Source organism: Mobula birostris, chromosome 14 (assembly GCF_030028105.1).
Source record: "Mobula birostris isolate sMobBir1 chromosome 14, sMobBir1.hap1, whole genome shotgun sequence".
Taxonomy (NCBI): Eukaryota; Metazoa; Chordata; class Chondrichthyes; order Myliobatiformes; family Myliobatidae; genus Mobula; species Mobula birostris.
Genome location: NC_092383.1, coordinates 219,126 through 242,911, shown reverse-complemented (window position 1 = coordinate 242,911; position 23,786 = coordinate 219,126). Strand labels below are relative to the sequence as shown.

At 43.0% G+C, this 23,786-nt stretch overlaps 1 protein-coding gene across 1 annotated transcript in view; it reads right to left on the bottom strand.

The window, feature by feature from the left end:
• Positions 1-1,066: 1,066 nt before the first annotated feature.
• The window catches only part of ints14 (integrator complex subunit 14), a 40,270-nt gene continuing 17,550 nt past the window's right edge, over positions 1,067-23,786 (bottom strand). The window contains exons 8-12 of the mRNA XM_072277884.1: positions 19,086-19,230; positions 17,825-17,958; positions 17,621-17,739; positions 6,827-6,892; positions 1,067-1,502 (exon numbers count right to left, since the gene is read on the bottom strand). Of these exons, the coding sequence (XP_072133985.1) occupies positions 1,251-1,502; positions 6,827-6,892; positions 17,621-17,739; positions 17,825-17,958; positions 19,086-19,230 (716 nt within the window). The 3' untranslated portion in view covers positions 1,067-1,250. The remainder of the gene's footprint in view (positions 1,503-6,826; positions 6,893-17,620; positions 17,740-17,824; positions 17,959-19,085; positions 19,231-23,786) is intronic.

The window sequence follows — 23,786 nt, the reverse complement described above, 5'->3', positions numbered from 1 at the left end:
AATCAGTCTGATGGTGAGTAAGAATATTAGGAAAATCATGGTATGAAATCTGGATGTAGATAAGAACAAGGATCAGAAAAGATTAGCGATGGCTATCTTATCACCCCCAAATATTAGTAATAATGGGTAGAATTCAAAAGGAAATTTACTGAATGATCCTAACATTTATTAAACTCTTTGATCAGTAAATTAATGAGGGCAATAAGAGACAAATCAAAATGTAATGTAATGCAAGTTATAGCAGAGTGTAGCAGAGAGAAAACCTGAGTTCGTTGTACAAATAGGGTTTGGGTAGCTTGAACACATCCATGATGATATTAAACACACTGATGATATTAAATCTGATTCTGTTTCTGATCCTGATCCAGAATAGTTCCAAACTGAAGGATGGAATTCACATAGGATGATTGGAGTCAGAGGATCTTATTAAGGAAAGAGAGAGTGTAAGTTAGTGATATCTCTTAAGACCCCAGGAACCACCTGAAATAGTTCTAGAGGACTCTTGGACTGGAACAATTTGCTGTGTTCAAACCTATGTTCAATCCATGTAGTCTAATTTTCTTCTGTTTAACACAATCTCACACTGAAATATTTAAGTTTGGATTCACAAAAGCTAAACTGCAGAAGGGTAGCAGCTTGCCTTTATCTGAATTTTATTTCGTCAAATAATTGCTGAGCTGGGGGCCTGTACCAATGCAGTACACTTGTTGTTAGAACAATGTCCCATCAGTGTTATATCTCAAACACCACACAAAAATTGTAGAGGAACTCAGCAGGTCATGCAGCATCTATGAAAATGAGTAAACCTTTCTTCAGGATGGGGTGGGGGGAAAGGAAGGAGATCTAGCTAGAAGGTGATGGATGGGAAAGGTGAAGTGTTGGATCTCAGTGGGCAATGAAGTTTTAGGTTAGTGACTACCAATGTCGTACAATACACGTGTCGCTAGAACAAAACACATCAGTGTTAGATCTCAGGGCAATTCAGTTTTGTTCCAGAGGCCATGGACCCGTAGCATTGCAGAGGAAATGAACAGAGTGCCATTACATTTTGAAGATCTTAATCATCTTTAGCAATATCAAAAACTGAAATTTATTTAAAAATAAAGACTTTCTGGTGGTATACTAAGATCCCAGAGAAATCAGGCAACATTTTTTCTTGTAGTCCCATGTCTGTCGCTGTATCCTTGTGCACAGCACTAGAACATCAAAAAAGGTCCTCAAAAGTGAACCAAAAATACCACATAGACCACTCAAATTCTGTCAGTGCTGCTGCTGGAAAAATCTGTCTGCAGTGGAGTGATATTGTGTTCATAAGCTGCATACTCAGAGTTCCCAGTGCCAGCTAACTTGAGCTGCTGGGCAGCATGAGAGAGCTGAAATGCAGCATCAGGATGAGCAGTGTCTGGGAGGAGTGTGCACTCACGGTCCAACATATCTGCCACACCTTTCAGAAGGTCCAAAAATCCAAATGCAAGGGCTGCCTTTCTCAGTCGATTCAATTCCTGTAGAAGGAAGCACAGATTAATGGACTGGATGCTTTTAAAATAGTGTTTACTCAGTAAAGGATTTGATGCTAAGGAGCAGATTATCCAGCCAAGGTGTCCAGCTTTGATATCCATACTCTTTCCTAACGTGCATCCGCACCCCACTATGAGCTTCACCTCAGCTCTCAAACTGTTCAGCCATTATCATCATCTATGTTAATTGCAGCAAGTCTAGACTGGATTTGGTACCCCAGTTACCATCAAGGGATGGGAATAGATGTACAAGGGGCTATGAAGTTGGGATTCAATTGGTAAACAAGATCAACTGGGACCCAAAATGGATTCCCTGCCCCAAGAAATCAATGATTTTAGAATGAAAAAATATCCATTCAAGATCTACGTTAGAATTTCTAACATGAAAGAGGCCGAGAGATAATCCAAGGAATACTTTGCCTTGAAGGGCAGGATAAAGAGGTGAATGTTTGAAAGCTCATGCACTTCATGATTCCACAATCCAATTCCAAGCAAAAATATTTAACCAGTACTGTTCTTAGAAAAAAAGTCAAAATGCAAAACACTTTGCTGAAATAGAAATTTTCCATCGGGGGAAAATTTTTCCATCTACTATATCCAGAGCAGCCTCCTCTACATTGGTGAGACTAATGGAGATTGGGGGACCACTTTGTTGAGCAGTTCGCTCAGACCACCACAAAAGGTGCAGTTTCCCAGTGTCATTCATTTCAATTTGACATCCCATTCACATTCTGACATGTTGGACCATGGCCTTCCCTACTCTCACAATGAAGCCATTCTCAGGTTGGAGGAGCAATATCTCATATTCTGTTTGGGTAGCTTCCAAACTGATGGCATGAATGTAGATTTCTCCGACCTGGTAATTTCTCCCCTTCCCCATTCTGTCTCCTCAGCCCTTCTCTTCTCACCTGCCCATTACCTCCCTCTGGTACCCCTTCTTCTTCCCCATCTCAAGGAAGTCAGAGCCTCATACAGCGGGCAGCGTAGTTTGCGGGCTGCGGAGTGAGCCAGGAGCAGAGTGAAGGCTTAAGGACTTCAGCTCACCGGGCTTAGGCGGAAACGGGCAAGGCGAGGAAGGTTTGGTATTCATTTTTTTTTGTTGTTATTTGAGGAAAGGCGCAGTATGAGTGTGAGGGCAGTTGGTTGTTCTCGTGCCGGATGTGGGAGGCCCTGGAGTCTCCAAGCCTCCTGGATGTCCACATCTGCGCCAGGTGCGCCGAGATGCAGCTCCTAAGGGACTGCGTTAGGGAACTGGAGCTGCAGCTCGATGACCTTCGTCTGGTCAAGGAGAGTGAGGAGTTGATAGAGAGGATTTAAAGGCAGGTGGTCACACCAGGGCCACGGTTAGGAGGGGGAAGGGGAAGAGTCAGGTAATAGAGAGTACCCCTGTGGCTGTGCCCCTTGACAATAGGTACTCCTGTTTGAGTACTGTTGGGGGGAACAGCTTACCTGGGGGAAGCGACAGTGGCCGTGCCTCCAGCACAGAGTCCGGCCCTGTAGCTCAGAAGGGTAGGGAGAGGAAGAGGAGGGCAGTTGTAATAGGGGACTCGATAGTAAGGGGGTCAGATAGGCGATTCTGTGGACGCAGTCCAGATACCCGGATGGTAGTTTGCCTCCCTGGTGCCAGGGTCCGGGATATTTCTGATTGTGTCCAAGATATCCTGAAGTGGGAGGGTGAGGAGCCACAGGTCGTGGTACATATAGGTACCAATGACATAGGTAGGAAAAGGGAAGAGGTCCTGAAAGGAAAATATAGGGAGCTAGGAAGGGAGTTGAGAAAAAGGACCGCAAAGGTAGTAATCTCGGGATTACTGCCTGTGCCACGCGACAGTGAGAGTAGGAATGCAATGAGGTGGAGGATAAATGCGTGGCTGAGGGATTGGAGCAGGGGGCAGGGATTCAAGTTTTTGGATCATTGGGACCTCTTTTGGTGCAGGCGTAACCTGTACAAAAAGGACGAGTTACACTTGAATCCTAGGGGGACCAATATCCTGGCAGGGAGATTAGCGAGGGCTACTGAGGTGACTTTAAACTAGAATGGTTGTGGGGTGGGAATCAAATTAAAGACGCTAGGCGAGAGGAGGTTAGTTCACAACAGGGGGATGGGAACCAGTGCAGAGAGACAGAGGCATGTAAAATGAGGGTAGAAGCAAAAAGTAGTAAGGTGAAAAGTAAAAGTGGCAGGCTGACAAATCCAGGGCAAGCATCAAAAAGGGCCACTTTTCAACATAATTGTATAAGGGCTAAGAGAGTTGTAAAAGCACGCCTGAAGGCTTTGTGTGTCAGTGCAAGGAGCATTCGTAACAAGGTGGATGAATTAAAAGTGCAGATTGTTATTAATGAATATGATATAGTTGGGATCACAGAGACATGGCTCCAGGGTGACCAAGGATGGGAGCTCAACATTCAGGGATATTCAATATTCAGGAGGGATAGACATGAAAGAAAAGGAGGTGGGGTGGCGTTGCTGGTTAGAGAGGAGATTAACACAATAGAAAGGAAGGACATAAGCCTGGAGGATGTGGAATCGATATGGATAGAGCTGCATAACACTAAGGGGCAGAAAACGCTGGTGAGAGTTGTGTACAGGCCACCTAACAGTAATAGTGAGGTTGGGGATGGTATTAAACAAGAAATTAGAAATGTGTGCAATAAAGGAACAGCAGTTATAATGGGTGACTTCAATCTACATGTAGATTGGGTGAACCAAACTGGTAAGGGTGCTGAGGAAGAGGATTTCTTGGAATGTATGCGGGATGGTTTTTTGAACCAACATGTCGAGGAACCAACTAGAGAGCAGGCTATTCTAGACTGGGTATTAAGCAATGAGGAAGAGTTAATTAGCAATCTTGTCCTGAGAGGCCCCTTGGGTAAGAATGACCATAATATGGTGGAATTCTTCATTAAGATGGAGAGTGACATAGTTAATTCAGAAACAAAGGTTCTGAACTTAAAGAAGGGTAAACTTTGAAGGTATGAGACGTGAATTAGCTAAGATAGACTGGCAAATGACACTTAAAGGGTTGACGGTGGATATGCAATGGCAAGCATTTAAAGATCGCATGGATGAACTACAACAATTGTTCATCCCAGTTTGGCAAAAGAATAAATCAAGGAAGGTAGTGCACCCGTGGCTGACAAGGGAAATTAGGGATAGTATCAATTCCAAAGAAGGAGCAGACAAATTAGCCAGAGAAAGTGGCTCATCTGAGGACTGGGAGAAATCCAGAGTCCAGCAGAGGAGGTCATGCTGCATTTAATTAGGAAGGGGAAAAAAGATTATGAGAGAAAACTGGCAGGGAACATAAAAACTGACTGTAAAAGCTTTTATAGATATGTGAAAAGAAAAAGATTGGTTAAGACAAATGTAGGTCCCCTACAGACAGAAACAGGTGAATTGATTATGGGGAGCAAGGACATGGCAGACCAATTGAATAATTACTTTGGTTCTGTCTTCACTAAGGAGGACATAAATAATCTTCCGGAAATAGTAGGGGACAGAGGGTCCAGTGAGATGGAGGAACTGAGGGAAATACATGTTAGTAGGGAAGTGGTGTTAGGTAAATTGAAGGGATTAAAGGCAGATAAATCCCCAGGGCCAGATGGTCTGCATCCCAGAGTGCTTAAGGAAGTAGCCCAAGAAATAGTGGATGCATTAGTGATAATTTTTCAAAATTCTTTAGATTCTGGACTAGTTACTGATGATTGGCGAGTGGCTAATGTAACCCCACTTTTTAAAAAAGGAGGGAGAGAGAAACCAGGGAATTATAGACCGGTTAGCCTGACATCAGTGGTGGGGAAACTGCTAGAGTCAGTTATCAAAGATGTGATAACAGCACATTTGGAAAGCGGTGAAATCATCGGACAAAGTCAGCATGGACTTGTGAAAGGAAAATCATGCCTGACGAATCTCATAGAATTTTTTGAGGATGTAACTAGTAGAGTGGATAGGGGAGAACCAGTGGATGTGGTATATTTGGATTTTCAAAAGGCTTTTGACAAGGTCCCACACAGGAGATTAGTGTGCAAACTTAAAGCACATGGTATTGGGGGTAAGATATTGATGTGGATAGAGAATTGGTTGGCAGACAGGAAGCAAAGTGTGGCAATAAACAGGACCTTTTCAGAATGGCAGGCAGCGACTAGTGGGGTACTGCAAGGCTCAGTGCTGGGACCCTAGTTGTTTACAATATATATTAATGACTTGGATGAGGGAATTAAACGCAGCATCTCCAAGTTTGCGGATGACACGAAGCTGGGCGGCAGTGTTAGCTGTGAGGAGGATGCTAAGAGGATGCAGGGTGACTTGGATAGGTTAGGTGAGTGGGCAAATTCATGGCAGATGCAATTTAATGTGGATAAATGTGAAGTTATCCACTTTGGTGGCAAAAACAGGAAAACAGATTATTATCTGAATGGTGGCCCATTAGGAAAAGGGGAGGGTCAATGAGACCTGGGTGTCATTATACACCAGTCATTGAAAGTAGGCATGCAGGTACAGCAGGCGGTGAAAAAGGCGAATGGTATGCTGGCATTTATAGCAAGAGGATTCAAGTACAGGAGCAGGGAGGTACTACTGCAGTTGTACAAGGCCTTGGAGAGACCACACCTGGAGTATTGTGTGCAGTTTTGGTCCCCTAATCTGAGGAAAGACATCCTTGCCATAGAGGGAGTACAAAGAAGGTTCACCAGATTGATTCCTGGGATGGCAGGACTTTCATATGAAGAAAGACTGGATGAACTAGGCTTATACTCGTTGGAATTTAGAAGATTGAGGGGGGATCTGATTGAAACGTATAAAATCCTAAAGGGATTGGACAGGCTAGATGCAGGAAGATTATTCCCGATGTTGGGGAAGTCCAGAACGAGGGGTCACAGTTTGAGGATAAAGGTGAAGCCTTTTAGGACCGAGATTAGGAGAAATTTCTTCACACAGAGAGTGGTGAACCTGTGGAATTCTTTGCCACAGGAAACAGTTGAGGCCAGTTCATTGGCTATATTTAAGAGGGAGTTAGATATGGCCCTTGTGGCTAAAGGGATCAGGAGGTATGGAAGGAAGCTGGTACAGGGTTCTGAGTTGGATGATCAGCCATGATCATACTGAATGGCGGTGCAGGTTCGAAGGGCCGAATGGCCTACTCCTGCACCTATTTTCTATGTTTCTATGGTTCATTGTCCTCTCTTATCAGATTCCCTCTTCAGCATTTTACCTCTTCCACCTATCCCCTCCCAGTTTCTTATCATCATATCCTTTAGATTTGAATGCCTGAACATAGCTAATGCAAATTTTCCAAAGATCAGCCAGCTACCTTGTAGAATGTCTGTGTCTTTTCTGGAAGCTTTCGGGCGTTTCTTAAAATCTTCTGAACATCAGTCTGAAAACAGGAGAAAAATGTGATCAACAGACCAGCAACGTTCCCTTCACAACATGTTAATACATACTTCAGTTTCTAAAGATATCTATTGATGCTGTGAATCCCTGCAAAGATTATACAGGTGGTTCAATGCTCTATATACTGTGCATAAAGCTATGAAAACGACAAACTGAAATTATCTTCTTCCAGTACATGATCCACATTTCTTTGTTCCCTGTATATTCATGTGTCTATTTAACAACCTCTTAAACACAACTAACAAATCTGCCCGGTCAGTGGGTGGGCGTGGGTGTGTAAAATAAAAACTTGCTCCACACAATTTCTGTAAATTTCTCCTCTCACTTTAAATGCACATCCTCTAGTATTTAACATTTCTACCCTAGGAGAAAGATTCTATTTATGCCTTCCATATCTATAACTATGTATACCAAAATTAAATCCATATCTAAACTACTTCAGCAGCTTCACCAAACCCTCCATATCCTACCTGTAACAGGGTGACAATGCTCTAAGGTGGCTTAACCCAAGTTTCATAACCAACTGCATTTGGATTTATACAAGTTCTGAATTAACCAGGATACTTCAGAAACTGAGAAAAGTCACCAAACAGCCTGCATCATTTACAGTGATTGACTCTACAGCACAGAATAGGCCACAAGAGACTGTAGAAGTTAGTCTCTTGTGGGCCATTTAGAACAGAGGTAAGGAGGAACTTTTTTAGCCAGAGTAGTGGATCTGTGGAATACTCTGCCACAGACTGGGGTGGAGGCCAAGTCCATGGGTATATTTAAAGCAGAAGTTGATAGTTTCCTAATTGGTCAGGGGATCAAAGGGTATGGCAATAAGGCAGGTGTATGGGGTTGAGTGGGATCTGGGATCAACCATGATGGAATGGCAAAGCAGACTCAGTAGGTTGACACACATAAAAGTTGCCGGTGAGCGCAGCAGGCCAAGCAGCCTCTGTCAGAAGAGGAACAGTCGACATTTCGGGCCGAGACCCTTCGTCAGGACTAATTGAAAGAAGAGATAGTAAGAGATTTGAAAGGGGAGGGGGAGATCCAAAATGAATTGAGAAGACAGGAGGTGGAGGGATGGAGCCAAGAGCTGGACAGTTGATTGGCAAAAAGGATATGAGGGAATCATAGGACGGGAGGCCTAGGGAGAAAGAAAGGGGGAGGGGGGAAGCCCAGAGGATGGGCAAGGAGTATAGTGAGAGGGAGAAAAAGGAGAGAGAGAAAAAAATATATATATATATATAATAAATAAATAACAGATGGGATATGAAAGGGAGCTGGGGCATTAACAGAAGTTAGAGAAGTCAATGTTCATGTCATCAGGTTGGAGGCTACCCAGACGGAATATAAGGAGTTGTTCCTCCAACCTGAGTGTGGCTTCATCTTGACAGTAGAGGAGGCTGTGGATAGACATATCAGAATGGGAATGGGATGTGGAATTAAAACGTGTGGCCACTGGGAGATCCTGCTTTCTCTGGCAGACAGTGCGTAGGTGTTCAGCGAAAAAGTCTCCCAGTCTGCGTCGGGTCTCGCCAATATATAGAAGGCCACATCGGGAGCACCAGACGCAGTATATCACCCCAGCCGACTCACAGGTGAAGTGTCACCTCACCTGGAAGGACTGTCTGGGGCCCTGAATGGTAGTGAGGGAGGAAGTGTAAGGGCATGTGTAGCACTTGTTTTGCTTACAAGGATAAGTGCCGGGAGGGAGATCGGTGGGGAGGGATGGGGGGGACGAATGGACAAGGGAGTCGCATAGGGAGCGATCCCTGCGGAAAGCAGGGGGGCGGAGGGAAAGATGTGCTTAGTGGTGGGATCCCGTTGGAGGTGGCAGAAGTTACGGAGAATTGTATGTTGGACTCGGAGGCTGGTGGGCTGGTAGGTGAGGACAAGGGGAACTCTATTCCTAGTGGGGTGGCGGGAGTATGGGGTGGCAGATGTGCGTGAAATGGGAGAGATGCGTTCGAGAGCAGAGTTGATGGTGAAGGAAGGGAAGCCCCTTTCTTTAAAAAAGGATGAATGGCTGAATGGGCTAATTCTGCTCCTATGTCTTATGGTCTTAAAAGTACAGCCCTCCAGTTGAGGCAACCTCCCAGTAAATCTTCCACACTCTCTCCAATAACACCATATTATTCCTGCACCGTGGTGACCGGAACACTAAATACAATCTAACATTGTTTTATGTAACATGACATCCCAATCACGCCTTGGCCTATGAATGCAAGTATACTAAATGCCTTCATTATCCCATCCACACGAGTCAACATTTTCTGAGAGCAACTGGCTTGCATCCCAAGGTCCCTCGGTACATTATCACTTTTAAGGTCCCTACTGTTTATTTGTCCTACCAGAATTAGGGTTCCCCAGATTAAATTCCATCAATCAACACTCTGTCCCTCTTCAGCTGATGTCTTTTGTTGTCTACTTATACACCAGCTTTTTATCAGCAACCTTATGTTCTCTGCAAGTCATTTATACACATTTTAACAACAAAGGTCCCAGTACACCAATTAATACAGACGTCTAGTCAGAATTACCACTACAGCTCCCTACTATCACCAAATCAATTTTGGATCCAATCTGATATCACATTAGGTCCTTGTGCCATAACCTGGACCAGTCTACCAGCTGGGAGATACAGCACAGGAACAGACCCTTTAGCCCACGATGTCTGTACTGACCACGATGCCAGTTTAAACTAATCCTTCTACCTGCACATGATCCAGATCCCTCTATTCTTTGCTTGTACATTTCCCTGTCTAAATGACTCTTAAACATTGCATTATTTACTTCCACCCTGCCCCCACTCACCCTTACAATGGCAGTCCCCTCTCTGTGTAAAATAGCTTGCCTTGCACATTTTTAAATATTTTCCTCTCTTAAACTATAACATCTAATATCTGACGTTACCACCCTGGGGAAAACTGAATTGAATTGACTCTATTTCTTACATCCCTCACATACATGACAACTAAAAATCTATATGTTACGTCTCCGTCTTAATGTGCAATATGCAATCATAGTAATTTATAATAAATAAAACAGTCAATGTAATATAGAGTATACACAAATCAGCATGAGTTAATCAGTCTGATGGCCTGGTGGAAGAAGCTGTCCCAGAGCCTGTTGGTCCTGGCTTTTATGCTGCGGTACCGTTTTCTGGATGGTAGCAGCTGGAATAGGTTATGGTTGGGGTGACTCGGGTCCCCAATGATCCTACGGGCCCTTTTTACCCATCTGTCCTTGTAAATGTCCTGAATCATGGGAAGTTCACAACTAGATACGCTGGGCTGTCTGCACCACTCTCTGCAGAGTCCCGTGATTAAGGGAGGTAGTTCCCATACCAGGCAGTGATGCAGCCAGTCAGGATGGACTCAATTGTGCCCCTGTAGAAAGTTCTTAGGATTTGGGGGCCCATACCAAACTTCCTCAACATTCTGAGGTGAAAGAGGCACTGCTGTGCCTTTTTCACCACACAGCTGGTGTGTACAGACCACATGAGGTCTTCGGTAATGTGGAAGCCAAGCAACTCAAAGCCCCAGATCCATTGGTGTCAATAGGGTTAGCTCATCTCCATTCCTCTTATAATCCACAATCAACTCCTTTGATTTTGCAACATTAGGGAGAGGTTTTTTTCTTGACACCACTGTGTCAGAGAGATGACTTCTTCCCTGTAGGCCACCTTGTTATTGTTTAAGATAAGGCCATCCTATCTATGACTATCCTATCTAAGTCTCTCATAATTTTATAAAATCCTATCTAATCTCCCCTCAGCCTCTGGCTCTCCAGAAGAAACGATCCATGATTGTCCAAACTCCCTTTACTGGCAATACTCTCTAATTCAGTTAATAACCTGGTGAATCTCTTCTGCACTCTCTCCAAAGCCTGTGGAATGGCAACCAGAACTGCACACAATACTCCAAAAATGGTTCAAAGTAACGTTTTATACAGATGCAACATGACTTCCTACCTGTCATGCTCAATTTCTTGACTGATGAAGGCAAGCATTGCTTCTTACCAACCTATTTACTTGTGTTGTCTCCATCAAGGAGCTTATCCTTCAGAATATCAATGCTCTCAACAGTCCTGACATTTATTGTATACTTTCACCTTATATTTTAATTCCCAAAGAGCAATATCCCACACTTGTCTACATTAAACTCCATCTGCTATTTCTCTGTCCACATCTGTGACTAATCTATATCCCACTGTATTCTTTGACAACTTCAATTCCTACAACTTTTTGTGTTATAGAAATGTAGAAAACCTACAGCACAATACAGGCTCTTTGGCCCACGATGCTGTGCCAAACATGTACTTATTTTAGAAATCTGCAAAGTTACTAATCAGCTTAGCATAAGCTTGACTACGAACCATGTAAACAACATATAGCACTCTTTCATCATTTCTTGGGTACCTCCACAAAATAAACTCAATTAAATTTGTGACTCAAGATCTGAATCCTAATCAGGGCTACTTGGTGGCAGGATCCTGAGAAGTGGAGTGGCTCAAAAGAAATCTGGATAATTCTGTAGCTAATGAGAGCTTGTAGTCGTTAGGACATACAGAAGCTCAGTAGAGAAAAGACCATTAGTTAAACTGCATTTATTTCATTGCCAGAGGCTTGACAGGCAAGGTGGATGAACTCAGGGTGTGGATTGTCCCTGGCTACTGGAATATCATACCATAACAGAAGTATGGCCAAGGGAATGGCAGGACTGGATACAGATGCTACAGGTGTGACAGAGGTGCAGGTAAGAAAGAATTTTAATTCTGCTCCTATGTCTTATGGTATTTATTATATTACTGAGAGATTTTAACATTCCTAATATAGACTGGGCCAACTATAGTATAAAAAGCTCAGAGAGAGTGAAATTTGTGAAATGTGTCGAAGGAAGCTTCCTTTATCAACATAAAGATGGACCCACTGGAGAGGATGCAACACTGGACTTTCTCCTGGAATAATAGTTGGGGCAAGTGGTAGAAGTGTCTGTCAGAGAGCAGTTCGGGTCTAGTGATCATGATTCTATTAGTTTTTTAAAAATTATGGAGGATATAACCGGTTCAAAGGTTAAAGTCCTGAACTAGAACAGAGCAAATTCTAGAGCCATTAGTTGGGATCTTGCAGTGGTTGATTGGGCAAGATTGTTTGTGTCTGCTCCTTTAAAGGGAGACCTTCAAATGTGTGATGTCAAAAGTTCAGCACCCGCACGTTCCTGTTAGTGTGAAGTGCAAGGCTTGGGAAACTTAACTGATAAGAGATATTGATGCTCTGGTTAAGAAAGAGTGATGCTTACTCTGTGCATAAACTATTGGAAACTAGTGACTATACTTAAGAGAGGAGTGTGGATGACTAAGAGTGGATATGAGATGAATTTAGCAGATGAATAAGGCAAATTCCAAGAGATTCTAATGGTATATTAATAGTAAAAGGGTGGACAGAGAGAGAATAGGTCCCCTTAAAGATCAGTATGGCTATCGTTGCACAGAACCAAAGAAAATGAGAGAGAGTTTCAACAATTATTTTCCTTCAATTTTAACTGTGGAGGAAATGATGGAGGCCAAGTAAATGGCAGAAATGGATGATATTGCCTTGAACCACATACAAATTAGCAGGGAGGAGTTTTTGAAGCCTTGAAGTGCATTAAGGTGGATAAATTCCCGGAGCCGGACCTGGTGCATTTTCAGATCTACAGTACTGTGCAAAAGTCTTAAGACATATAAAAAATTCTGTAAAAGCAAAGATGCTTTCAAAAATAGTGAAAAGTTTCTGAATATCATTTAGAATATCACCCAGCCCCGGCTGGGTCACCTGGAGGAGGTTGTATGATGTTGAAAGACCCGAAACACCCGATGATTCCAGGAACATCACTGAAGATGTGTCCAGAAGCATCAATAGATGTATTTACACAGTAAATATCAGAAAATTTACCATAAAGAGCAGTACTTAGTAACAAAATAAATCAAGTCAATATTTGGTGTGACCACTCTTTAAAACTGTATCAATTCTCTTTGGTATACTCTAAGAAAATCAGCTGGTAGGTTGTTCCAAGTATCTGGGAGAACTTGACATAGTTCTTCTGCAGACTTTGGCTGGTCTTGCTTGCTTTTGTCTCTCGAAGTAATCACAGACAATTTCCATGACCTCTGTGAAGGCCATACCATCTGAAACCGTATGAAAAATCGAGGCTGGCTTTTGCACATAACTGTAGATCTATAGTAGAGAGGGAGCCAGACTGGAAGGGCAGCAAGAGGAATGGTTGTCATAGACTCATTGAGCACTACAGCACAGAAATAGGCCCTTCTGCCCATCTAGACAGCAACAGCCTAGTTTTCTGCCTAGTCCCATCTATCTGCACTCAGTTTGGATAGGTACATTGTTGAGTGTGGTTTGGAGGGATAAAGTCCAAGTGCAGGTGGATGAGACTAGGCAGAAAATCAGATAACCATCATGGCCAATATAGGCCAAAGGGCCTGCTTCTGTGCTCAAAGAGTCTGTGACTAATAAGTTCCTGACTTTCCCAGTGATCATAAATTTGGTCCCTCAGAATCTTCAATTTCTCTCCCAGTTTCCAAAGACCAAGGGTTAGTAGGTTAATTGGTCACACAGGTCTAATTGGGCTAGATCTCTAAAATTAAAAAAAATATATATATTACACCTTTGGTCCTTGAGGGGACTTACTTTTCCTGAGTTATCCTATTCTTTTATTATTAATTTTAAGATCTATGTATCCATTAGCTAGTGCAATGACTATTGGGAACTCATGAACCTGCAGTCCAGTATCACAACAACCCATAATTAATTTAATTACCTTAACAGTAGGTAATGGAGGCAGCAGTTAGGGCAGTTGAGTGCTCCATTTGCAGTATGTGGGAAGTCAGGGCAAGCACAATTGCCCCTGACAACTATACCTGTAAAAGGTGCATCCAGCTGCAGCTCCTGACAAACCGAGTTAGGGAACTGGAGCTGGAGCTGGATGAACTTTGGATCATTTGGGAGGCAGAGGCAGAAATAGAGAGGAGCTGGGTGACTGTCAGGAGAGGGAAGGGGAAGAGATAGAATGAGCAGAGCACCCCTGTGGCCGTTCCCACCAATAATAAGTACATCGTTTTGGATACTGTTGATGGGGACGACCTAGCAGGGACAAGTTGCAGTGGTTACGTCTCTGGCATCGAGATGGGACCCTCAACTCAGAAGGGAAGGAGGGAAAAGAGGAGAGCAGTAGTGATAGGGGATTCGATAGTTACGGGGACAGATAAGAGGTTCTGTGGAAGGGATCGAGAATCCCGGATGGTCTGTTGGCTCCCTGTTGCCAAGGTCTGCGATATCTCGGATCGAGTTCTTGGTATTCTCAAGAGGGAGGGTGAGCAGCCGAATGTCGTGGTCCATGTAGGGACCAATGCCGTGGGTAGGAAGAGTGTGGAGGTCCTGAAAGGCAAGTTTAGGGAGTTAGGCGCCAAGTTAAAGGACAGGACCTCCAGGATAGCAATCTCAGGATTGCCACCAGTGCCATGTGCAGGCGGGTTTAGAAATAGTAAGATAGTGCAGATCAACACGTGGCTAAAGACATGGTGCAGGAAGGAGGGCTTCAGATTTATAGATAATTGGGCAGTTTTCCGGGGAAGGTGGGACATGTTCCAGTGGGACGGTTTAGATCTGAAATGGAGGGGGACAAATATTCTTGCAGGTAGGTTTGCTAGACAGGCTCCAGTGGATTTAAACTAGATACAAGGGGGGAGGGGAACCAAAGTGTAGGAACAGATGTAGGGGAGAAGGAAGAAAAAGGAGTTAGTAAAGTTGTTTGCACCGTTAGTGGTAAACAGAGAGTAAGAGGTGGAAAATTTCTTAAATGCATCTATTTTAATGCTAGGAACATTGTAAGAAAGGTGGATGAACTTAGAGCACGGATTGATAACTGGAAGTATGATGTTGTAGTTACTAGTGAAACATGGTTGCAGGAGGGGTGTGATTGGCAACTAAATATTCCTGGATTTCGTTGCTTCAGGTGTGATAGAATCGGAGGGACAAGAGGGGGAGGTGTTGTATTGCTTGTCAGAGAAAATATTACAGCGATAGATTAGAGGGCTCGTCTAAGGAGGCTATTTGGGTGGAATTGAGGAATGGGAAAGGTGTAGTAACACTTATAGGGGTGTATTATAGACCACCTAATGGGGAGCGAGAATTGGAGGAGCAAATTTGTAAGGAGATAGCAGATATTTGTAGTAAGCACAAGGTTGTCATTGTGGGAGATTTTAATTTTCCACACATAGACTGGGAAACCCATACTGTAAAAAGGCTGGATGGTTTGGAGTTTGTAAAATGTGTGCAGGATAGTTTTTTGCAGCAATACACAGAGGTACAAACTAGAGAAGGGGCAGTGTTGGATCTCCTGTCAGGGAATGAGATACATCAGGTGACGAAGGTATGTGTTGGGGAGAACTTCGGTTCCAGCGATCACAATGCCATTAGTTTCAATATAATTATGGAGAAGGATAGGTCAGGACCGAGGGTTGAGATTTTTTGTTTGGAGAAAGGCTAACTTTAAGGAGATGCGAAAGGATTTAGAAGGAGTGGATTGGGACAAATTGTTTTATGGGAAGGATGTAATAGAGAAATTGAAGCAATTTAAAGGTGAAATTTTGAGGATACAGGATCTTTATGTTCCTGTTAGGTTGAAAGGAAAGGTTAAAAGTTTGAGAGAGCCATGGTTTTCAAGGGATATTGGAAACTTGGTTCTGAAAAAGAGAGACAGCTACAATAAATATAGGCAGCAGGGAGTAAATGAGGTGCTCGAGGAATATAAAGAATGTAAAAAGAATCTTAAGAAGGAAATTAGAAAAGCTAAAAGAAGATACGAGGTTGCTTTAGCAAGTAAGGTGAAAATAAATCCAAAGAGTCTCTACAGTTATATTAATAGCAAAAGGATAGTGCAGGATAAAATTGGTTCCTTAGAGAATCAGAGTGGACAGCTATGTGTGGAACCAAAAGAGATGGGGGAGATTTTGAACAATTTCTTTTCTTTGTTATTCTCTAAGGAGAAGGATATTGAATTGTGTAAGGTAAGGGAAACAGGTAGGGAAGTTATGGAAACTATGATGATTACAGAAGAGGAAGTATTGGTGCTTTTAAGGAATATAAAAGTGGATAAGTCTCCGGGTTCTGACAGGATATTCCCTAGGACCTTGAGGGAAGTTAGTATAGAAATAGCAGGGGCTCTGACAGAAATATTTCAAATGTCATTAGAAAGGAGGATGGTGCCGGAGGATTGGCATATTGCTCATGTTGTTCCATTGTTTAAAAAGGGTTCTAAGAGTAAACCTAGCAATTATCGGCCTGTGAGTTTGACGTCAGTGGTGGTTAATTTAATGGAAAGTATTCTTAAGAGATGCTATATATAATTATCTGGATAGACAGGGTCTGATTAGGAACAGTCAACATGGATTTGTGCATGGAAGGTCATGTTTGACAAATCTTATTGAATATTTTGAAGAGGTTACTAGGAAAGTTGACGAGGGTAAAGCAGTGGATGTTGTCTATATGGACTTCAGTAAGGCCTTTGACAAGGTTCCACACAGAGGATTAGTTTGGAAGGTCAATCGTTGGGTATTAATATTGAAGTAGTAAAATGGATTCAACAGTGGCTGGATGGGAGATGCCAGAGAGTAGTGGTGGATAACTGTTTGTCAGGTTGGAGGCCGGTGACTAGTGGTGTGCCTCAGGGATCTGTACTGGGTCTAATGTTGTTTGTCATATACATTAATGATCTGGATGATGGGGTGGTAAATTGGATTAGTAAGTATGCAGATGATACTAAGATAGGTGGCGTCGTGGATAATGAGTAGGCTTTCAAAGCTTAAAGAGAGATTTAGGCCGGTTAGAAGGGTGGGCTGAAAGATGGCAAATGGAATTTAATGCTGATAAGCGTGAAGTGCTACATTTTGGTAGGACTAATCAAAATAGGACATACATAGTAAATGGTAGGGCATTGAAGAATGCAGTAGAACAGAGGGATCTAGGAATAATGGTGCATAGTTCTCTGAAGGTGGAGTCTCATGTGGATAGGGTGGTGAAGAAAGCTTTTGGTATGCTGGCCTTTATAAATCAGAGCATTGAGTATAGGAGTTGGGATGTAATGTTAAAATTGTACAAGGCATTGGTAAGGCCTAATTTGGAGTATTGTGTACAGTTCTGCTCACCGAATTATAAGAAAGATGTCAATAAAATTGAGAGAGTACAGAGGAGATTTACTGGAATGTTACCTGGGTTTCAGCACCTAAGTTACTGAGAAAGGTTGAACAAGTTAGGTCTTTATTCTTTGGAGCATAGAAGGTTGAGGGGGGACTTGATAGAGGTACTTAAAATTATGAGGGGGATAGATAGAGTTGATGTGGATAGGCTTTTTCCATTGAGAGTGGGGGAGATTCAAACAAGAGAACATGAGTTGAGAGTTAGGAGGCAAAAGCTTAGGGGTAACACGAGGGGGAACTTCTTTACTCAGAGAGTGGTAGCGAGCTTCCAGCATAAGTGGTTGAGGCAGGTTCGATGTTGTCATTTAAAGTAATATTGAATAGCTGTATGGACAGGAAAGGAATGGAGGGTTATGGACTGAGAGCAGGTTGGTGGGACTGGGTGAGAGTAAGCATTCGGCACGGACTAGAAGGGCCGAGATGGCCTGTTTCCGTGCTGTAATTGTTATATGGTTATAATGCCGACCTGCAGTCCACTAGGTTTAATCCACACTGTTACATTCTGTGCATAACTACGCTTTGTCCGTGGCTGAAGGGGAAATGGGCTCTTGCTGTCATCTTCACCATAAGGGTTTTCTTCAGCATCTAAAACAAATCAAAATAATGATTTTAATGAAATGATGAATCAAGTACGGAGAAGGCCATTTAGACATTCCTACTTCACACTCACCTAAAATGGGCCCCAGCTGTGTCATCTTCCCAAGCCAAGGAAGAGGCTCTGGACCAGGCTCAAACAAGGACATCATCAGATTGGATTTCTTTTTACTGTCAGCCTGAGAGTATAACATCCCATACCAATCAGGCCTGGGAAAATGAGAAACAAATACATCACTATTAGACAAAGTTGAAGGTAAAGTTATTATGAGTACATATATGTCACGATATACGACCATGAGATTCATTTTCTTGTGGGCATTTACAGGAACTACGAAGAATACAACAGAGCCAATGAAAACCACATACAAAAGGTTGGACAAACAACCAATGTGCAGACGACAACAAACTGCAAATACAAGAGAAAAAAACACAAATAGTAATAAATAAATGAACTATAAATATTAAGAACGCGAGATGAGGAGTCCTTCCTTGGAAATGAGTCCATAGGTAGAGGAAGCAGTTCATTGTTGGAGTGAGTGAAATTATCCCAAAACTTCAAGAGCTTGATTAACCAAGTACATCCATCAAGTCCAAAGTTCAAATTTACTGTCACCTGATTGTACATACATGCAACCCAATGAAACAATATTCCTCCAGACCATCGTTTACTCACAAAACATACTGTATAATACATAGTATATTTATGAAGTACAATTCATCATATTGCAGTGAGGAGCAGCAGGACTGATGGGCAAGAGGGAATGAATGAACCATCAGAGGTGGAAATTGAGGCAAAAATGGTATGGGGTGGGGAAAGAAAGAGTACAAAGTCTTCCAAATATCATATTATAATGGTCTTAATAATGGTTACCTAGAAATGAGTCATTATAGGCAGTCAGTCACCTTCTCAATAGTGAATGACATAGAAAGCCAAAACTGAGATGAATAATTATAACTTAAGAATGCTTGTTCTGGAAAACGTACAAAATAAACAAGCTTTGTAGAAGTGACATGGATCAGTAAACAGCGTGGAGCAGAACTGGAGAGGATAGAAGAAATCCTTCTCCCACACAGAACCAATGCATAAAGCTAAAATTCAGGTTTCTCCACAGGAAATTAACTTTTCTCTGCTTCCCTCACGTTCCTGAAAAGGTGAGCATTGGTCTAATATAGTTTATTAAAGAACGCCATGAGGTCCCCATTCACATCCCAACCATTCCATCTGTTGTTGCAAGCAAAAAATTATAACATCTTTCCATGATATTGAATAAGATCTGCTCATTAGTCATTTTTATTTAAGCAATGAGTAACTTCACAGGCATACAGTTCCTCACCCAAGCAGCACAATAGCCACCATCCCCTCTACTTTCAGACTGCCATGCAGCAAGACACAAAACGAAGGCATCTTCCCGGCTATTTGAGAAGCAGAATTCTCATCTTCAGTTTCTTCAGGTAAACCACTCCCCAACTCGTCACCTTCTACCAAACAAGGGAAAACAAATACTCAGTTACCTATTTGCCAGCAGAAACACCAACCCATTAACAAAGCAACACAATTCTTCAAGCAGAAATTGTTCATTTCATTTCCACAGTTGCTAGCTGACCTAATGGATGTCCCAGTATTTTCTGTTCATTTCCCAACCCTGTTAGGCATGTTTTCCACAGAACTCTCTGGTTTCATTCCCAAAACAGTTCAGAGTAAATTTATTATCCAAGTACATATATGTCACCACATACAACTCTGACATTCATTTTCTTACAGGCACACCCAATAAATCCATAATAGAATAACTATAATAGAATCAAAGACAGACCACACCAACTGGGCTTTCAAACAGAGTACAAAAAACAACAAACTGAAATACAAAATGAAGAAATAATAATAAATAAATAAGCAATAAATATAAAGAACATGAGATGAAGAGTCCTTGAAAGTGAGTCCATAGGTTGTGGGAACATTTCGGTGATGGGACAAGTGACGTTGAGTGAAGTTATCCCCTTTGGTTTAAAAGCCTTATGATGGAGGGGTATTAACTTTTCCTTAACCTGGTAGTGTGAGTCCTGAGGTGCCTATACCTCCTTCCCAATGTCAGCAGCAAGAACAGAGCATGTCCTGGGTGGTGGGGATCCCTGATGATGGATGCTGCTCTCCTGCTACAATGCTCCATATAAATGTTCTCAACGGTGGGGTGAGCTTTACCCACGATGCACTGGGCTATATCCACTACTTTTTGTAGAATTTTCCAATGAAGGCTATTGGGGTTTCCATATCAGACCGTCAATATCTCCACCACACATCTACAGAAGGTGTCAAAGTTTCAGATGTCAAGCCAAGTCTTCGTAAACTTCTAAGGAAGTACAAGTAATTGCACTTACGTGCTGGGCTCAGGACAGGTCCTCTGAAATGATAACGCTGAGCAATTTAAAATTACTGACACTCTCCATCTGATCCCCCAAAGAGGACTGGCTCATGGGCCTCTGGTTCTCTCCTCCTGAAGTCAATAATCAGCTCCTTGGTCTTGCTGACATTGAGTGAGAGGTTGTTGCCGTGGCACCACTCAGCCAGATTTCCAGTCTCCCTCCTATATGCTGATTTGGTTAGGCAAGCAACAGTGGTGTCATCAGCAAACAATATTGGAGCTGTGCAGTCATAAGAATAAAGTGAATAGAGCACACAGCCTTGTGGTACACCTGTTTTGACGGAGATTGTGGAGGGGATGTTGTTGCCAATCTGAATTGACAGGGGTCTACAAGTGAGGAAACTGAGGATCCAATTGCACAAGGTAGTATTGAGACCAAGGTTATTGATTCACCTTGTGGATGATGGTACTGAATGCCAAGCTGTGGTCGATACAGAGCATCCTGAATTATGCATCTTTGCTGTCCAGATGTCCCAGGGTTTAGTGAAGAACCAATGAAATGGCATCTATTGTGGAGCTGTTACACTGACAGGCAAATTGGAATGGATTCAGTTGCTTCTCAGGCAGGAATTAATACGTTTCATCACCAACCTCTCAAAACTCTGGACTCTGGCATGGTGCCAGAGGACTAGAAAATTACAAATGTCACTCCACTCTTTACGAAAGGAGGAAGGCAGCAGAAAGGAAATTACAGACCAGTTAGCCTGACCTCAGTGGTTGGGAAGATGTTGGAGTCAATTGTTAAGGATGAGGTGGAGTACTTGGTGAGACAGGACAAGATAGGAGAAAGTCAGTATGGTTTCCTTCAGGGAAAATCCTGCTTGACGAACCTGTTGGAGTTCTTTGAGAAGATTACAAATAGGATAGATAAAGGGGATGCAGTGGATGTTGTATATTTGGACTTCCAGAAGGCCTTTGACTAGCTGCCACCAAGTTAAGAGTCCACAGAATTACAGGAAAGTTACTAACATGGTTAGAGCATTGGCTGATTGGTAGGAGGCTGCCAGTGAATAATGGTATTCCACAGGGGTTGGTGTTGCGACCACTTCTTTTTATGCTGTATATAAATGACTTAGATGATGGAATACATGGTTTTGTTGCCAAGTTTGCAGAGAGTGATGAGGGGCAGGTAGGATGCAGAAGGACTTCGACAGAAAGTCTAAGAAAGTGGCAAATGAAATACAATGTTGGAAAATGTATGGTCATGCACTCTGGCAGTAGAAATAAATGTGTGGACTATTTTCTAAACGGGGAGCAAATCCAGGAATCTGAGAAGCAGAGGCACTTGGGAGTCCTTGTGCAGAACACCCTGAAGGTTAACTTGCAGGTTGAGTCGGTAGTGAGGAAGGCAATGCCATGTTAGCATTCATTTCAAGAGGTCTAGAATACAAGAGCAAGGATGTATTGCTAAGGCTTTTCAGGCACTGGTGAGACCTCACCTTGAGTACTGTGAACAGTTTTCCGCCCCTCATCTTAGAAAAGATGTGCTGGCATTAGAGAGGCTCCAGAGGAGGTTCACAAGGATGATTCCAGGAATGAAAGGGTTATCATACGAGGAAGATTTGATGGCTCTGGGTCTGTACTCGCTGGAATTCAGAAGGACGAGGGGGGATCTCATTGAAACCTCTCAAAATTAGACAGAGTAGATGTGGAAAGGATATTTCCCATGGTGGGAGCGTCTAGGACAAGAGGGCACAGCCTCAGGATAAAAGGGCGCCCTTTCAGAACAGAGATACAGAGAAATTTCTTCAGCGAAAGGGTGGTGAATTTGTGGAATTTGTTGCCACATGCAGCTGTGGAGGCCAGGTCGTTGGGTGTATTTTAGACAGAGATTGATAGCTTCTTGAGTGGACATGGTATCAAAGGTTATGGTGAGAAGGCTGGGAATGGAGCTTGAGGATGAGGTTAAAAAAAAGGATCAGCCATGATTGAATGGTGTTGCAGATTCAATGGGTCAGATGGCCTAATTCTGCTCCTATGTCTTACGGTCTAAAACACTTCATCATTGTGGATGCAAGTGCTACTGGACAATAGTCATTGAGGTAGGTTACACATTCTTCTTGGGCACCAGTATAAGTGAAGTCTGCTTGAAGCAGGTGGGTTGATGCAAGAAATTAAAAATCTCAGTGAACGCTCCAGCCAGATGATCAACACAGGTCTTTAGTAGTTGGCCAGGAACCCCATCCGGGCCAGATGCTTTGCACGGGTTTACCCTCCTGAAGGTTGCTTGTACGTTGGCCTCAAAGACCAAAATCATAATATCATCAGGGGCTGTGGGAGCTCATGATGGTTCCTTTATGTTTTGACGGTCAAAGCAAACATAGAAGACATTGAGGTCATCTGGAAGCGGAGCGCTGTTATCGCACATCGCTGGATTTTACTTTATAAGAGGTGATAGCATTCGAGCCCTGCCACAATTGTCCAGCATCCTCTGTCAATTCAAGTTTCATCCAGAATTGCCACTTTGCTTGTGAGATGGCTTTCTGGACCTCTTAACTTTCTTGGTCACCAAACTTGAATGCCTCTAATCTTCACAAGATTGCAGTTCTCATGGTTCATTCTGGGCTTCTGGTTGGGTAAGACTGAATGATTTTGTGGGGACACACTCATCTACAGGTCCATAACAACCAGTGTGTATTAATTCAGATCCACAGATAATCCCTTGAACATGGCCCAGTCAACTGACTCGAAGGAATCCCATAGCCGTTCCCCCGCTTCCCATGACCACCTCTTTGTTGTCTTACCTCTGAAGCCTTGCTCTTTAACCGCTGCCCGTACGCAGGCTGAAGGACAGCTGAGTGATCAGATTTCCTGAAATGTGGTCTGGGCATAGAATGGTACACATCCCTCATCTTAGTATAACTGGTCGAGTGTGTTGGGACGTCTGGTACTACAGGTTACACGCTGATGGTAATTGAACAGGAATTTATTCAAAGGAACCTGGCTGGAATCATAGAAACATAGAAAACCTACAGCACAATACAGGCCCTTCAGCCCACAATGCTGTGCCAAACATGTACTTACTTAGAAATTACCTAGGATTACCCATAGCCCTCTATTTTTCTAAGCTCCATGTACCTATCCAGGAATCTCTTAAAAGACCCTATCGTATCCGTCTCCATCACCGTTGCCAGCAGCCCATTTCACACACTCGCCGCTCTCTACATTAAAAAAAACTTACCCTTGACATCTCTGTACCTACTTCCAAGCACCTTAAAACTGTGCCTTCTTGTGTTAGCCTTTTCAGCCCTGGGAAAAAGCCTCTGACTAGCCACACGATAAATGCCTCTCATCATCTTGTACACCTCTATCAGGTCACCTCTCATCCTCCGCCATTCCAAGGATAAAAGGCAGAGTTCACTCAACCTATTTTCATAAGGCATGCTCCCCATTCCAGTCAACATCCTTGTAAATATCCTCTGCATCCTTTCTTTAGTTTCCACATCCTCCTGTAGTGAAGTGACCAGAACTGGGCACAGTACTCCAAGTGGGGTCTGACCAGGGTCCTATATAGCTGCAACATTACCTCTCAGCTCTTAAACTCTATCCCACGATTGATGAAGGCCAATGTACCGTATGCCTTCTAAACCACACAGTCAACCTGCGCAGCAGCTC